Consider the following 18,677-nt stretch of genomic DNA (forward strand, 5'->3'; position numbering starts at 1 on the left):
ATACCTGTTTGATTCTTCTCCTTTATAGTAATCTGCAGCTTGTTCATAATGAGCAATAGCCTAAGAAATTAAAACAAACATGTAACCATTTTTAAATGTCACGGTCCTACTCTTCATGGTCTTAATCGGATCCTGAAGACCTCTGTGCTTTACATTGTCAAAGAAAACTCTTATACATTATCATAAAGGACTTTATACTTCTTTTCACATAAATCACTATCAATTTCAATCAGGTTATTCCTCCAGCCCACAGGATATAGGTATACATTGAAGTGTGTTGTACTACAAGGGAAGAGGTATTGAAATACTCACTTATTTAGTCAAAACTCGACATACCCGTCACGATATGATTAGTGGTCCTAATGAATGTGTATGACAAAAAATTTAGCATAATAAACTACCAATTGCAAATTTTCTATTTTTTAAAATCCAATTTGTTGTTGCAACATCTAATTAATGTTATAGCTATAATAACAGCCAGCAGTGGAAATTGGATTGGAAAATTGCCAATGTCACTCCATTATTTAAGAGAGATAAACCAGGAAATTATAGAACTATTAGTATAATGGCTGTTGTGGGCAAAGTTACTAGAATCTGTTATTAAGGACAGGGTGATTGAGCACTTGGACAAATATGAAGTGATCAGAGAGAGCCAGCATGGATTTGTAAAGGATAAATCATGTCTAACTAACCTAGTTGAATTTTTTGAGGTCACTAATGTAGTAGACAAGGGACTGTCTATGGATGTTATTTATATGGACTTCCATAAGGCATAAGGTTCCACACAAGAGATTGTTAGGAAAAATGGAAGCACATAGAATTAGGGGCAACATATTGACATGGGTGGGGAATTGGTTAGAAGGTGGGAGACAATGAGTAAGGACAATGGGCATGTACTCAAATTGGCAGGACGTGACTAGCGATGTCCCCCAGGGATCTGTAATGGGCCTCAGTTTTTCACTATATTTATCAATGACTTAGATGAAGGGATAGAGAGCCGTATATCCAAGTTTGCTGATGACACCAAGTTAGGAGGCACAGTAAGTAGTGTAGATGTGAGCAGAAACTTGCAAAGCGACACTGACAGATTAAGTGAGTGGGTAAAACTGTGGCAGATGGAGTTCAATGTTTGGGAAGTGTGTGGTCATCCACTTTGAACCTAAGAAAGATATCATGGTGTTTTCTAAATGGTGAGAAGCCAGGAACTGTGGAGGAACAGAGATTTAGGGGTCCAAGTACATAAATCACTAAAAACTCGTGGACGGATACAAAAAATAATTTAAAAGGCTAATGAAATGTTAGCCTTCATCTCAAGAGGACTGGAATACAAAGCGGTGGAAGTTATACTACAGTTGTATAAAGCTCTGGTTAGACCGCAGCTGGAGTACTGCATTCAGTTCTGTCCACCGCACCTCAAGGATATAATACTGTAATATAAATGGGTCATTAAAGATCTAAAAGTTTTCGGGATGCAGTCCTGGTGGCTATGCCAGGATCATGCCCAACATTACCCTCCAGGACTCTGGCAACATTTCCCCCCCCCCCCCACTTTCTACTCAGGCCCCTGGGCAATGGAGCCAATCTCAAATTTCTTAAAATAAAATTTCCTTTCTTCAGGGGCCATGGTCTAAATATGCCCTTGTGAAGGTTGGCACTCCTCCACTAACTTGGTGCACTGGCCTCCACTGATATGCAGGGTCCCCGCCCAGCCTCTTTTTAAAAATTCATTCTCTGGTTACGGCCGTCACTGGAAAGGTCGGCATTTATTGCCCATTCCTATTTGCCCTGAGAAGACGGTGGTGAACCTGCTTCTTGAACTGCTATAGCAGTTTGATACAACTGAATGGCTTGCTAGGCCACTTTAGCGGGCAGTTAAGAGTTAACCACATTGATGAGTGGCAACTCCCGACTTAGGGAGTCCCCACCCCTGCCCTACATTTCCCTTTTATGCGACAAATGGAAGCTCTGCCCTTTAAAAGACAACCAAAAAATTCCCACGACAGTAGAGAACAGGTGCAACCAGATGTCCACTATTTTCCTGGGGGATCTACCAGTCTCCAGTTGGCGTTATGGCAGAGGACCAACGGAACACATGAGGATCTCGGAGCTTTGGCGTTTTAAGTTATTTTATTGTAGTACACAAGCAAAAGCATCTGAAATGCTTTGCACAAAGAATATCTAAAGAATTAAACAAAAGAGTAATTATATTGAAGCTTTCCAATGATAACCAATTAGAGGGCATGACAAACTGTGAAGAAGATTGAAGAACTACGCTGACAATTATCAGAGTAAGCAAGGAGGTGGCAGAATAATGCAGAATAATATGAAGTAAGTGTTTTGGAGAAAAGAACAATAAAATGAACTACACCCTAAATAGTAAGATTCTTAAAAGAGGGATCTAATGATGCAGATACATGGATCTTTAAAGGTAGGGGTGCACATAGAAAAGGCCATAAAATGGCAAACGGGATCCTGAATTTTATATATGGGGTACTAAATACAAAATCAAGGAAATGGTGTTGAATTTGTACAAGATGTTAGTTAGGCCACAGTTGGAGTATTAAATGCAGTTCTGGGCACCCCATTATTGGAAGACTATTAGAGCCATGGATAGGGTACAGTAAAGATTTTTGGAAAGATATCAGGAATGAAAGATTAGTAATTTAGAAAGGCTCAAAAGCTTGGTGTTTTTTCACTGAGACAGAGAAGGTAAAGGGAGATTTAGCAGAGATTTGAGAGAGTAAATAGTGAAAGATTGTTTCCACTGCTTGATACATCAGCAACAAAGGGGGCATCGACTCAAGATAATCACTAGAAGAATGAAGGCGGAAGTTAGAAAATAGTTTTTTTTTTCCGCAGAGGTTTATTACAACGAGCAATACTTAACCACAAGTGGCACTTAAGGCAGAGATTATAGCATCATTTAAAAGGAAAGTGGATAGGAATTGAAAAAGGAAAACCATGAAAGGATACGGGGAAATGGAGTTCAACTAGATAGAGCGAGCTGAAAAGCTACCACGGACACATGCACAGTGGCTCTCTGTCATTTCTGTGATTGTATGAAGAGGATACCAAATTGTTTTTGAACTTTACAGAATGTTATACTGAAGAGCATATTGTGTGTAAAACATAAAGGCTCAGTCTAATACAATACCTTTTCAATGTCTACCAGTTCAGATTCATAAACTTCTGCAATTGTAATGTGATGTTTTGCTGCAATTGTAAATCTCCCCTGTAGAATAAATTCAAAGAATTTGGTAAGTCATTACTTGTGCATTCAAATGAATTTATCATGTAAACATCATCTGCCACTCTGTAGCGCACAGATACATTAATCTATTTCTCAATTATTTTAATGAAGCTCCTTACCATATCTGTGTATATATCAATGGCAGCATTTAAGCAGCTGATGGCCTCTGTGGGGGAAAAAACAAGGCTACTTCAGAAAACCAATGTCCATCATTACACTGTTCAATCTGTAGACCTTATCTCTGGCATTTTAGTTTACAAAACGCCAGAGACCTGCTAAGGAGTTCCACAATGATATCGATGGATCAGAATCATTACTTAGGTATGGATAAGTAATCATACCTTATGATTAAAGTATCATAAAGACCTTGGGACAGATCAGGTCAAGCTGGGGAAGATGTTCCCTTGCAGGCACCAGCAGCCTGCCCCGGATATGCAAATGGCCCAACCCCAGGATTTTGGAATGGATCTCCGGCTTGGAGCTAACGGTTCGTAATCTGCCAAACTCACGCCAAAGGAGCAGGCCTGCAGGAACTCTGGGGCTGTTGCTTTTTTGTGTGTTTTAATTACATTTTGTTGAATTTTGCTTTATGCATTGGTTAATTTTGCCGAGTAGTCTGCCATTTTTGCACTTGGCCGTGGGGTGGGGGTTCCTGCTAATACTTTCATTAAACTTAATTGTTGCTGCCATTTAAATACAAACTGGTGAAGATGGGAAATCTTTTGGGGATTCCAAATATGCTACATGAATTAGATGAAGAGGAGGAGTTCATGAACGGACCACCAAGTCCAGGTGTAATGACACCTGAAGCGTTTTGACCACACTCATCTCTACCTCAGGACCCGTGTTCATAGACCCCGCCACAAATATCTGGCTATGTTAGAGGAGACCTGTCTTTGCCACCTCTGTTTCAAAAGACAGACTATAACTGAGTTGTACCATCTGCTGCAGAATGACCTGCAGACAACATCTGGAACAGGAACACTACTCCCTTTAGAAAAGTGAAATTTAGCACAGCATAAAGCTTTTGTGCTACTGGATTCTTCCCAGATGCCACCGCAGAGGACATCTGCCACATTGGGCAGTCTGCAGTGCACACGGGTATCAAGCAAGTGACAAATATTATGTTTACAAGAGGCAACACTTTAATGACTTTCCTTGTGGAAAGGAAGCATCAGCTGGACAAGGCACAAAGCTCCCACCAGTTGGCAGGGTGCCCTTGAGTGCAAGGCACTGCAGAGTGCACCCATGTGGGCATCAGGTCTCCCAATATCAACCCCATGGCCTAAATGAACAGCCGGGGTTTGCACTCAATTAACGTTCAGGTGATATTTGACCACCAGAACATCCATTATGCAAATCAATGAGGCATTATCCAGGAAACAGCCTTGAAGCTTTTATTAGAGGTAGTTCACAGTGCCCACATTTTTAGAAAGAGAAGGAACACTAGGTGAGGGGAGAGTTGGGGGGAGTGGCTGTTGAGACCAGGGCTAACCTCTGCATCCATGGCTACTGACCCCATTAAGAAACCCCTTAACAGCAGAGCAGAATCTTGGGCTGGAAGCCTGAGCATCTATTTCCATATATGCCACCTTCCTCCAGCAAGAAAACGGTGTGTGTAAAAGGGCATTAATTCTGTGCAATGCTTTAAATGGTATCTCCCAGAGGATACAATGGTTCCCAACTTGCCATGATAGATAAACCCAAGAAATATGCACAAAAGTGAGGAGGACACTTACCTTTGTCTTTCTCCTGATAACAGCAGACTTCTTCTTCATTTGTAGCCAGGTACGAGGGACCAGGGTAACTGCGGTAATTCAGTCGACGACCTCCCTCCACGCAGCTGGCGCCTGTGTTTTTACTGGGGGGTGGCTTTCAGCCTCAAATAGGAACACCCTCTTTTGGTGCACCTCCTGCAGCAGAATCTCCAACCCTTCCACATCAATGGGAACCTTTGCTATCCAGCCAAAAGCATTACATGCCAAGCCCTCGGGGCAAGCTTTTCAAATACTTGTAGCCTATTAAAGATTAAAGGGAGGGACTTCCATCGCAAAATTCAGCATAGCACATCCTCTGAGCTGCTGGTGCAGGTGAGCCTGTATCATGGGCCAATTCTGCCCCAGATTTGCCATTCTTGCTGCAGTGTGTACCATCCACAGGATGCACTGCAGCAACTCGCCAAGGCTTCTTCGACAGCACCTCCCAAACCCGCGACCTCTACCAGCTAGAAGGACAAGGGCAGCAGGCACATAGGAACAACACCACCTGCACATTCCCCTCCAAATCACACACCATCCCAAAATATATCGCTGTTCCTTCATCGTTGCTGGGTCAAAATCCTGGAACTCCCTTCCTAACAGCACTGTGGGAGAACCTTCACCACAAGGACTGCAGCGGTTCAAGAAGGCGGCTCACCACCACCTTCTCGAGGGCAATTAGGGATGGGCAATAAATGCTGGCCTTGCCAGCGACGCCCACATCCCATGAACGAATAATATATTTTAAAAAAATCGGGGCTCTGGTGTAATCTTAGATTTGAGAGTTGTGCGCATGGTGATGCAACACGATGGGGCTCCAATCAACTGGGCCACAGAATGACAAAGGTGCGTGCTTGTGGCCGTGAGTTCTCATTCTCAGCTATCAGGGATGTGCTGACTGCAAAGCCAGGTACCTGTCCACAGGATTCAACCAGGCTGATGTCATGACGCTAGCTAGAGAGCGACTAGACAGAGGTCTAGAAGAAGGTCACATGCCTGCCTTCATGCTTGGGAAAGAGGAAATACTGAACATTGTTTTCCACTCAATTGTTGCCAAGCCCCTGTGTTACTTGAATAAAATGTCTGAATAAGTAACCAAGCAAGAGTTCTACATCCAGCACGTTTTAAAATCTCCTACCTTGTGGATCTGACTTCTTGTAAGCGTTCCCAGCGTCCACAAAACTGGTGGCAGCATCGTGTTTGCTTTGTAACTGTAGATGGAGTCTGGCTGCTTGGCAAAATGCATTCCCCGCAGCTATTTAATTTAAAGAAAACAATAAAATCTACTGTACTTCAACACGCAGCGAAACAGTAACTTTTCCCCCTGGAACCTGTCGAGACTGTTCCCTTTGTTCAGAACATCTGAAATAACCAGTAGCTTATTATAAATTATAACATTTCAGGCAGTTTCACCTGCAATGGCTAATTCTATGATCTGTGAACACTTCTGGTTTACAGCTTGACTAGTTGCATAGACACGGGATGTATAGACATGTTTTGCTGCGTATTTTAATCCTTTAATCACTGCTGCAACAGCGTGAATTTATATCAATTATATTATAATGTGAGATGCATTCTCCTTTGCAACTCTTGAATTCTACATATCTACTGAAATTAATTTTTAAGCAGAAGTTGCACTCAAGAAATTACTATTGCCGATATTAGATACATAATGTATCTAATTGACATTCTCTGTCTGGGTTAACGCCCCAGTTAAACTAGTATAAAGAGGAAGGTCATCTGAACATGTTAAGCGTTCATCCGCGAATATCACTGACGGTAATTTTTAGCCTATGATGCCCAGTAAGAAGATCTTTATTCAAACGCCTATCCAAATGATTTGGAGCTTCCAGCACGTCCGGTGCCAGTAATTATATCATTAACTCCACTTCAGTTTCTCATGAATTAATATAGTTTAACACAGCAATAAACTGGAATTAATATGCAATTGGTGATCTGAATCGTCCACTTATTTGAACAAGGACGTTTGCCAAACCGTTCAGAGAAATGCCATCCATTTGTAGTTTGAAAGCTGAAACCTAAATCATAACTATGAGGACACTGGAGGGGGGGGTCACCTACTTTTATGATCTATTTTTGTCTGTTTATCAGAACAAGGAGCGAGGTAGTGATATCTTATCTTACTCTGGAGGACAACTAAGTTCTTGTTATAAGCACTTCTTGTCCCAGAAGTAAAATATATTTTTTCCATCCTTTTCTCTCTTTTTCTGCTTCATTCCTCAGTGACTGCATAAATCACTTAACAAAATCAAATGTGCTTCCACAACGGCTCAGCTTGTTAAAGCAGTGAATTGTTGAGCCATACCAAGCAGGAAAGTCCCAGTTAGTTGATTTCAGTTGGGATGGCAGGAGAGGTGCTACAATTGACCTCAACACCCCTGGGTTAGCAGGTAAAAAAATCGTCCAGGGGTCCTGCTGCTGATTGATATTCAATAACCTCTGCTGGAAGTTTGCGTGTGTGCATGTCAGGTGAGGAGAGGAAAAGGCTTAACTTCGACACCCTCTCGTGGTCAAATAGTGTGCCAACACTGACTGTCCAGGCTCACATGAAGAATGGCTAGTTGGGTGAAGTTCCTAGAGGGGGACTGGTGTCCTGGAATCGTACCCCAGAAATGAGCCAATGCTTTTAGGTGAAAAGGGGAGAGTGGAAAATGGACAGGGAAAGGAAGAAGGGAGAAAAGCAACTGTGACAACAAAATCTATCAGGAAGGGCTTGTAACTTCTCCTCTCAGAAACAGCCAACTAGCAAAGGCCATATGTACTTATTAACAAGCACAGTGTCACACAACTGCTGTCACAATTAATAATATTTCAGCAAGATTGGAATCTGATTATACTTGTGGAAACCCTAAAATGTTCCAATTAATTCCTGTCCATTCTTTCAAATGTTGCAGAGGATACCTGAACAAAATTGAGAATGCTTTCAATGAACAGAGGAGCCTCTCCCTACCATTGGCAATGGCACCATTTTCCCCTTGTCAAACACCTTTTGATTACCTCCTAAGCCATCCCCAACTTCTCTGACGCACCTATGGCCATTTTCACAAAGATAGGTATTAAAAATAGCCAAGAAGCAATTTCACTTGAAGATGTGCACTATAACAGGGAATGGAGGGTAGGGAGATTAGTGCTCAGTTATTTCTTGGGTTAGTTGCCCTTTATGGCACAAAGCTACACTGAAAAACAATTAATGATTAGGACAGTTTATATTACATATATTTAAGCCCATATTTACAGATGAAGCTTTAGATGTTCTTACTATTAAATCTTCAAAGCTCTGACCATTGTAGCCAGATGAGCAGGAAGAAAATCATGACTAAGACCATCACCAAGGAGGCCATTTGTCCTATCGAGCTTGGGCCGGCTCTTTGTAAGAGCAATCCAGTTAGTCCCATTTCCCCGCTCTTTCCCTGTAGCCCTGCAACTTTTTCCCTTCAAATATTTAACCAATTCCTTTTTGAAAGCGGCAATTGAATCTGCTTCCATCACCCTTTCAGACAGCGCATTCCAGATCAGAACTAGTCACCAGCCAGGCAATTGCGAAAGGGGGATTGCACGGTTTCCAACTGGTGTGTGTGTGTGTGTGTGTGTGTGTGTGTGTGTGTGTGTGCGCGTGCACGCTCGCTCATGACTGAAAGAAAGTAAGAGTGCCACAGGAGGGAAGTGACCATGTAGCATTAGATTTGATTAGGATCTGGCTGAGGTTATGCCTTTTCAGAGTTTGCAGCTGATAAGAGATATGGGTCACAACTATAGTGACAGAAAATTGAGTTTCAAATCCAGGAAATGAATATTGGATGCTTCACCACAGCTTTATACCAGTGCAAATAATAATATGATAAATCAAACTGGAAGGGCACCAACAGGTCCTGCAGGCTCTGTATCCAATTTCAATTCCCATTAATACACACTATCTTTGTGATTCCATCCGATTTCAGAATATCAAAGTATGATTGGAATAATGACATTATGCAATCTGTGGGATTATTATTACTATAATATTTTGCTGTAATCCCTGTATCTTTTTCAAAACTGTTGATTTCGGAATTACAACAAATGAATCTGCACTGCACAGAAGATACTGAGGACATTAGAATAGGGAAAGCAGCAGAGGCGGAGGATGCAATTAACGATTTGCAAAAGAAATTTAGCAATGTGAAATATAAAGAAATGCACCTAGGTCAAAAAATGTGGATCATGCAATGAATGGAACAGAATTAGCACAGGGAAATTTAGAAGAGACCTGGGTGTAATAGTAGGCATGTCACTTTCAATGTGCAAGCAATGTACCATAACTAATAGATGCTAGCATATAAAGCCAGGAAAGTAGAATATTGATCTACAGAAGTTATTCTAAGGATAAAGCTTTACAATGCACTGGTCAGAAGATAAATACGAACATTGTGTTCAGCTTTGGGCACTATGCCACAAAAAGAGATATAAACTAGAAAAGGTACAAAGCTGAGCAACATCTGAAGTGTAAAGGGCATGGCCTGTGAGGAAAGAATAGAGAATCTTAAGACTTACAGTCTAGAAAGAAGGTAATTAAGAGGGGGCATCAAAGTATATAAATTATTAACTGGCATATAGATATGATAAATCCAGATTATTACTTCAAAGCAAGCTGTGAAAGTAAAACAAGAGGGCACAAATGGGAATTGGTGAAAAGCAAATTTAATTATATATTAGGAAGAACTTCTATACTTAAATACTCCTAAATGGTTGGAATAATATGCCAGGCAGAGTAGTAGAAGTAAGAACAGAGGTTGTTCAAAAAACAGAATTAGATGCTATAAGAGAGTTAGGGTACTAGAGATGTACTTTGATGGCCCAAATTAACATTTTCTTGTCCCTGACCTTTCTTATACACTTCTAAAAGAGGGACAGAGACACACTGTACTTGCCACAGCTGCACAGTTCAAAACACACTATCTTGTAACTGAATACAATCTAATATATTAAAATTATCTAAAGCTCTGTTTAACACAATCATTTGCATGTCAATTGAAACAGTTGCAATGCCAGTTTCTCCAGCAAAACACCACCTTGTGCCTCTGGTTAATTTTGATGAATTATAACAACAGAATGCAATAGGCTCAAACCTTCGACTCCAAACTGGACAATAAAAGGCTTTAAAAATACATCACTTTTTTTTTATTGGGATGAAATTTAAGAGACAAAAGGGATCAGAATGTTTTAATTTAAAAATAGACCCTTTTTTTGGGAAAAAGAGCGCTGATCTGGTGAACTACTCCATTACCTAATCTATTGGTTGAAGGCCAATGCAACTGATCACATGGCACAGAGTGTTGAGCTTCTTGCTAGCAGGTGTTTCAGAACCTACGTGTTTTAGTCTGTGACTAATATAAAACAGCAGCATGCATTTGAAAAAAAAATTTAAAAGCCGATGGCCGCTGCCTTAAAAATCAACATCCCATTTGGCCAGCTGTGTATTTTCTAAGGGTTGCTGATGCTGCGAGAAATCTTACTGCACTGTTGGAAACAAATTGCAGCACGAGAAATCCAACTCCATATAAAATGCAAGCTGCTTTCAGCGGTGTTTGTTACATGCTTATATTAGAAAAAGAAACTATATCTGTCCATTAGTTTGAGAGCAAGGTAGATGTTGGAGGTCTAATCAGCACGTCTCGTTTTAAACCCAGGTGCAACAGGCCAATCTTGGCAGAGCTGTCAGGAGATATCAAGGAGAGGCGGCTTCTCCGGGGAAGCAATCTAATCCCTCGAAATAAGAGAAAGGAAGACATTTACCGCTTATTTAGAGGAACCAAAATCCCATTAAGGCGGGAAGGAAGAAAATAAAATACTAAAACCAAATTGGGAAACTTATGTTTGCTTTTAGAAAAATGTCACGATACTACTGCAATGTTACAAGGTAAATCATATGAATTATAAATTTTGTTTCAAGTTACAAGCTCAATTATCAGGTTACATGTGTATAGCTACAAACATAATGCCAATCAAATCGCAGAAAGGTATGATTTTAAGAAATTTGAGATTGAGGAACAATTACATTCAATATAAAGTATTGAGACTGCATCTTGCTTAAGTTTAACATTGGACTTTGCACAATGGCGTCAAAATCCAAGAGATGATTCTGTGCCTCATGTCAAGCTTCATAATCACACCTGCTGACAAGTTATGGATGATTTTATTTGTGTCCTGTTTTGACAGAAAATCCCAACCATACTGTTTTGTAGCTCAATCTATTTTATACAGCATTCTACATACTAAAGCTACCTTGGGTTCATTTCTAAATATGGTTTCTCTGGTTTTGGAACATGATAAACCTGGTTTAAATGTCGTCATGCTATGTCTGGTCAAAACACCTCCAACCACAGTTAGCTGAAATTTAAAAGGCAAGACATATTTGAATATTTAAACACTGTAGTATCTGCAAGTCAAAATTTGAATTGCCTTCCAAACTCAGAAAAAGCTTCAGAAATCCACTGTCACAGTTAATCCTCTAATCCCCTTTCATCCATTTTGTCGTGTTTTTACAACCTTTTAACTGAAGATTTATTTTTGCTTGCCTCCCAAGTAGATCTGTCTTATCTTTTTAAATCTGTTCTTCCAGCTATCTGCAAGAGCCCAAATACTGTACCCGATTGCTTAATATTAAATTAAGCTTGCAAACGGATGATGATAGTAGGAGGGATTCATTATAGATACTGGATAAGAGAGGACTTAAAGCTTCATGACCTCGTAATATGATTACACTGAATCAATAAAACTCGCAAAAATAAGCAACTCTAGCAAAAAAAAAACTGAATCCATTGAGAGGCACACCTTAATTGCTGTTATTGGCAAGCAGCACCAGGACCGACATTTTGAATCTGCATAGACAGGGCAGACAATAGTCGCACATGCATTGCCTGCCTGCAGCTTGACTCACTTTCACAGGTAGGCACAGACTGCCTATTGCATGTGTCGCTCCAGCAGATGTGCAGGAAGGCAGAACCTCCACATCTGGGATATGCTACAGTAAAATGAATTATGTGAACCTTGCTGAATTTAATTCCATGTAATCATATTTTGCTTCTGTTTTGCATTAAAGCTATCAATTGTGGCATCACTACATACTAAGGGCGTATATTATTGAAAGCAAAGGTCAGATCCCACAATGATCTCTGTGGCTAGGACTATGGGAATATGGGGAAACCTCAGAACCAGAAAGCAGATATAAACAAACACACTTCAGTCATAATGTAAGGGCTGATTTTAAATGAAACCATTTTACTAATGGTAATTTCAACTATAAAGTATGGGGCCATGCAGTTCAACCCTACTGAATGAACAGGAATTCCATTCGCTGAGCACAGCAAATGCTGGGACTAGTAGTTTTACTTTTACTTTTAAGAAATTAAATAGCAACAACATTGTGATAGCATTCACCCTGTAAACTGTAACCCAGGGTTAAATATGTAACTCACCATTCCAGTTTTTAGCCATCTTGAACATGTTTGCAGCTCTGGCAAACATTTCACACGCCTCTTCTACTCTTGAGTTTCCTCTGTTATGAAATACAATATTAAAGATGTAACTAACAGTAAATAATTTATTTCTTTGCCCCTTTTCTTGCCTGTAACTTTGAGTCTTCTCTCCCGACTTCTCTAATGTCTCACAATCAGCAAAGGAGATCATAGAAAAGAATGGTTACAGCACAGGAGGTCGCCATTCGGCCCGTCGAGTCTGTGCCAGCTCTCTGCAAGAGCAATCCAGCTAGTCCCACTCCCCCGCCCTTTCCCCGTATGTGATTAAATTGGGACAAACTCAGGTCTAGGAGTGTTGCCCAATGCTCCTACCCGTTGAGTACTAGATGAAAACAGATGCAATAGATCCAATTGTATTTAACTAACATGAACTCATAGTTACAGAACTCTGATTGAGCTTAACAGGCTCACCTTAATGCTCAATATCAGTGTGACACCCAACATATGATCTGCAGATTGGTCTTTGCTTTCCCTCTACCATTTTGTTCTGCCATTTCTACACCACTATTCAAAGAGTGTCACTTTTTCTGACACTATGGCCAAACAGCAAAAACTCAAGCAGAGTCAGGGACGGAATCTGATGCACTATTAAACTGCACTTCAAGTGTACACCTGAAGGAAGAGGCATTAGTGGTCTCAATTTATGGCACCTGCATTATTGGTATCTTAAGGCTCTGGACGTACAGTATGGAGTAGGGCAGGGCTATCCAAACTGCAGCTCACAAAGCTCAGGCAACTCAGTTCTATTTGCACTTATATTTCTTACTCACTGGTTTGCCCTGTTTGAATTTGTGGGCTTGGAGATTTGCAACAAGCTGTTCTTAACATTGCTGCCACATTGGTGTATAAATCCTAAATCAGAACATCAAGATTTGTTAGTATCAAGAGTTTAAGATAGATGCAAATTAATGGAAACAACTTTGTGACCACAAGGCTCCATAACAAGATGAAAAGCTTGAACACTCCTGGAACGAAGGTACTGTTTATTCCATATTATATGGTAGCCATTATGATAGAGACAATGTTTTATGATAAGTAAATCATATCTCCTGATAAAATTAAATACATATAACAGCATATCACAATGAAAATAATTTAAGTGAAACTGTGGTTAAAAAGAAAATTAATCTTGAAACAGTGATTTATGAAGATAATCCTATCCCTGTGCTGTCAATGTGTTATTATGTTTTTTTCAGTTTTAATGTTGCTTTGAGTATGAAAAAATGTACTTGCAAGCAAATCTAAGATGCTAAAAACAAGGGGTAAGAAAAATATGGTAATGTGTTTCATGATTGATATAGTAATTTAACTGTCTCAGTTAATTTCCCAATGGCTCAGCAAGTTTATCCAATAAGTAGCTGAGGCCTACAGACAGGAAGGTCCAAATTTCTTGGTCTCTGTTGAGTTAATGGTCTCTGCTCGGGCAGAGGTAGGGGCACTGCAATTGGTTCCAGAACATTTGGGTTAGGGAGGGGATAAATGATCAGGGCTCCTGCCCTTGATCATTATCCAGTGACTCCCACCCCCTCCCCCCACTGGAAAGTGTGCAAGTGTAGTTATCAGGTGAGTACAGGATCAGAATGGGTTGTGATGACCCCAAAGGATGAATAGCTTGTTGACGTTCACCCACAAGGCTCACAGATAAACAATGACCACTTAGGTGAAGTATTTGACTGCACCTGGTGGGCATGCAACTATACTGCTGTAAGGAGAAGGAAGGGAGAAAATTGGCTTTTTAGCCAATTTGGCTTGAAAATATTATTAATAGACTTTTAGTATTATACTGTGCACATCTATTTCCAATAGGATCTATATGGATAAATAACACTGAACTTTAGCAATACCATTTACTGTGTGGAATCTCTTTCCCCTACACAAATAAAATCTTCCCTCTTCAAATAAATGCCAATCTTAAAAATTATGTAGCATTTATGATGGAAGTCATTTAAATGAGTTATTTCCAGCCTCAGTAAATATGCACGACATGCAAATAGTTTGCTCTTTTGAACAGCAAATTTATTTTTTTAAATTACAACCATTTGGGAATATTTAAGGAACTGATTTATTTCTGTGCGACTACTACGGATAGACATCCATGCTATTTGCAGTCATAATCCCACATCATTCAGGGCTGCAGAGTGATCAAGGCCTAATCTTGGGCACTGAGGCCACGCACACACTAATAGTGTCAGTCAACATGACAGGACCCAGCACCAGTGACTGGACAGTTAAGCAACCTTGACTGCCACTGTCACTTGATGCATATTTTTCTTTCACTCTCTGCAACCCGCCTTTATAACAAATGTATGAATAAAATTAAAATGAAAAATCCCCAAATTTCCCAACTGAAGATCACTTCACGTCATCCTCCACTCGATGCTTGCATTGTATATAATCGAAAAAGGACAAATCTACTCCACTTATGAATTCTCACAAATCCCCTTTATTTTCCAAGTAGAAAACTATATTGGTGTATTTCCAATGATTCGACCACCTCTTAATACCCAAGGTAAAAGATGGCAGCCAACACTGCAGTATTTTCATAGGAGATGCTATCTGCAGAATTATTCAATTTTGGGCTTTTTAATTTTTTTTTTTAAAAAAAAAACAACACCCAAGAATAAAAAAAAAACATGAATTGCATTTTTGCACAATATTTCTGGAAAAAAAAATCGATAATTGACTTGATAACGCAAAGAGTGCATCAGCCCAAGGGTGGGTTTATGCTACAAGGGGGGTGGTGGGGGGTGCACGATCCTATCATCCCCTTTACTCCCTCTCCTGCTGCTGCTGCTCTTACCCAAACAAGCCTCCGAGGAACGAATGCGACGACTTCACCTTCTTCTCGGCGTCAGCCATCAGTTGCATAGCTTCTTTTTCTTTGCCAGAATTATCCATTTTCTTCTTCAAGGGTGTGTGTGTGTGTGTGTAGCTAATGCGGACCAGAAACCTTGCAGATTCACAGCCCCCCCCACTCCCCTCCTTCCTCCGATAGTTTAATTTTATTGCGACCCTCCGCCCACTCCGATGACTGTGGACAAGTCAGCGCAGCGGAGCAGCTCGCAAAGCACGCCGGGCGTTGTAGTTCCCGCTGACCTTTCGCCCCGACGACACCGGCGTCGAGGAGGAGCGAGGACGGACTACAAGTCCCAGAGGACCTCGCGCGAAGCCGCGTCCCGAAAACACCGCCCACACCCAGCTGGCTGGATAATAAGCTTCATGCTCAGTGGGGCTGACTCCCCAGCCATGAAAAGGTTTGCATTTCCACCCAAATGTACCATGCTGCTTTTATTATTATTAATTATTAAATAATAATATGATGTGTAACAGCCCACCCCCCACCCCCCCCCCAAAAAAAAAAGGGGGTGTAAGGATAAACCCTGCAGCTACAAGCCAGCAAGTGGTGGGGAAGCTTTCAGTAAACGATAATTAGGGACAAAATTTAATAGTCACTTGGAGAAGTGTGGATTAATAAAGGAAAGCCAGCACAGATTTGTTAAATGTAAGGAATCTTACAACACCAGGTTATAGTCCAACGAATTTATTTTAAAATCACAAGCTTTCGGAGGTTATCCCCTTCGTCAGAAGGGGATAATTCATCTGACGAAGGGGATAATCTCCGAAAGCTTGTGATTTTAAAATAAATTTGTTGGACCATAACCTGGTGTTGTAAGATTCCTTACATTTGTCCACCCCAGTCCATCACCGGCATCTCCACATCAGATTTGTTAAACGCAAATGGTGTTTAACTAACTTGATTTGAGTTTTTTTGATGAGGTAACGGAGAGGGTCGATGAGGGGCACTGCGGTTGATGTGGTGTATATGGACTTCCAAACGGCGTTTGATAAAGTGCCACATGATAGGCTTGCCAGCAAAGTTGAAGCCCATGGAATAAAAGGGGCAGTGGCAGCATGGGTGATTGGCTAATTGACAGGAAACAGAGAGTAGTGGTGAACAATTTGTTTTTCGGACTGGAGTAAGGTATGCAGTGGTGTTCCCCAGGGGTCGGTACTATGACCGCTGCTTTTTTTAATATGTATTAATGACTTGGACTTAGGTGTACAGGGCACAATTTCAAAATTTGCAGATGACACAAAACTTCGAAGTGAGGAGGATAGTAATAGACTTCAAGAGAACATATACAGGCTGGTGGAATGGGCGGACACATGGCAGATGAAATTTAACACAGAGAAGTGATGCATTTTGGTAGGAAGAACGAGGAGAGGCAATATAAACTAAATGGTACAATTCTAAAGGGGGTGCAGGAACAGAGAGACCTGGGGGTATATGTGCACAAATCTTTGAAGGTGTCAGGATAGGTTGAAAAAGCAGTTAAAAAAGCATATGGGATCCTGGGCTTTATAAATAGAGGCATAGAGTACAAAAGCAAGGAAGTTATATTGAACCTTTATAAAACACTGGTTTGGGTACAGCTGGAATATTGTGGCTGCACTTTAGGAAGGATGTGAAGGCCTTAGAGAGGATGCAGAAAAGATTTACTAGAATGGTCTCAGAGATGATCGACTTCAGTTACATGGATAGATTGAAGAAGATGGGTTTGGTCTCCTTAGAGCAGCGAAGGTTAAGTGGAGATTTGATAGAAGTGTTCAAAATCATGAAGGGATTAGATAAAGTAAATAAAGAGAAACTGTTCCCATTGCAGAAGGGTTGAGAACCAAAGGACACAAATTTAAGGTTATTGGCAAAAGAACGAAAGGCGACATGAGGAAAAGCTTTTTTACGCAGCGGGTAGTTACGATCTGGAATGCGCTGCCTGAAAGGGTGGTGGAAGCAGATTCAATCATGGCTTTCAAAAAGGAATTGGATAAATACTTGAAGGGAAAAAAATTGCAGGGCTATGGGGAAAGAATGGGGCAATAGGACTAACATCGATTGCTCTTACAAAGAGCCGGCACAGGCTCGATGGGCCGAATGGCCTCATTCTGTGCTGTATCCATTCTATGATTCTATGAAAAGGAAACACAATTTGTTGGAAAGCTAGACAAATATCTATGACTGATACGCACCCTCAAACTAATACAAAGCAAATACCATTTAGAGTTTTTTAACCACTGTAACCCATGGAATTTATTTTGAGGGTGGAATTCCTGTCCAGAAAGCCTTAAGGCCTTCTGTGCCATATGATCCTGTAGCAAAGCTGACCTCCTCAAATTACTGAAACATAACTAAAATGGACACCAAAGGACAAGAACAGTAAAGGTCAGTAATAGGGCAGTATCTTCTATATTTATAGTCAGTAGCCTGCCTACCCAATAAACTGATAGGCAGTAAAGAGTTTGGCCAGTGTTAACTTTGGCTGCAACACCACCAATCAGTTGAAAAGTCAAACTGTGCCTATTTTGGATGACCAAAATATTCCCATTTTGAGGTGCTATAGAATGGTTTAAATACTCAGGAGTGAGCATCAACCTGCTTAAACAAATCTGGAGGACTTGCATATTTGTAAGAAAACAGGAGCAGATTGCCCCTGCCTCAGCACTAAAACAGCCCTTATCAAAGCTACAAATGACATCCTATGTGACTGTGACGATGGTAAACTATCTCTCCGCATCCTTCTTCACCGGTCTGCAGCCTTTGACATGGTTGACCACACCATCCTCCTCCAACGCCTCTCCTCTGTCGTCCAGCTAGGTGGGGCTGCACTCGCCTGGTTCCATTCTTATTTATCCAGTCATAGCCAGAGAATCACCTGCAATAAGAACATAAGAAATGGGAACAGGAGTGGGCCACATGTCCCCTCGAGCATGCTCTGCCATTCAATAAGATCATGGCTGATCTTTGACCTAACCTCCACTTTCCCGACCTATCCATATATCCCTTGATTCCCTTAGTGTCCAAATATCCATTGATCTCAGTCTTAAATATACTCAACTACACAATGAATGAGCATCCACAGCCCTCTGGGGTAGAGAATTCCAAAGATTCACAATCCTCTGAGTGAAGAAATTTTTCCTCATCTCCGTTTTAAATGGCCAACCCCTTGAGACTATGCCCCCTGTTCTAGACTGTCTAGCCAGGGGAAACAGCCTCTCAGCATCTACCCTGTTAAGATCTTTAAGAATTTTATATGTTTCAATGAGATCACCTCCCATTCTTCTAAACTTCAGAGAATATAG

The 18,677-nt window shown here is 40.9% G+C and overlaps 1 protein-coding gene across 1 annotated transcript in view; it reads right to left on the minus strand.

Annotated features, from left to right (window-relative positions):
- LOC137324750 (beta-soluble NSF attachment protein) overlaps positions 1-15,545 on the minus strand; it is a 28,759-nt gene extending 13,214 nt beyond the window's left edge. Inside the window, exons 1-6 of the mRNA XM_067989418.1 lie at positions 15,340-15,545; positions 12,480-12,559; positions 6,146-6,262; positions 3,370-3,416; positions 3,155-3,232; positions 5-60 (exon numbers count right to left, since the gene is read on the minus strand). Coding sequence (XP_067845519.1) covers positions 5-60; positions 3,155-3,232; positions 3,370-3,416; positions 6,146-6,262; positions 12,480-12,559; positions 15,340-15,437 — 476 coding nt within the window. The 5' untranslated portion in view covers positions 15,438-15,545. The remainder of the gene's footprint in view (positions 1-4; positions 61-3,154; positions 3,233-3,369; positions 3,417-6,145; positions 6,263-12,479; positions 12,560-15,339) is intronic.
- Between the last annotated feature and the right edge of the window lie 3,132 nt (positions 15,546-18,677).

This window comes from Heptranchias perlo, chromosome 8 (genome assembly GCF_035084215.1).
Source record: "Heptranchias perlo isolate sHepPer1 chromosome 8, sHepPer1.hap1, whole genome shotgun sequence".
NCBI classification, from domain to species: domain Eukaryota; kingdom Metazoa; phylum Chordata; class Chondrichthyes; order Hexanchiformes; family Hexanchidae; genus Heptranchias; species Heptranchias perlo.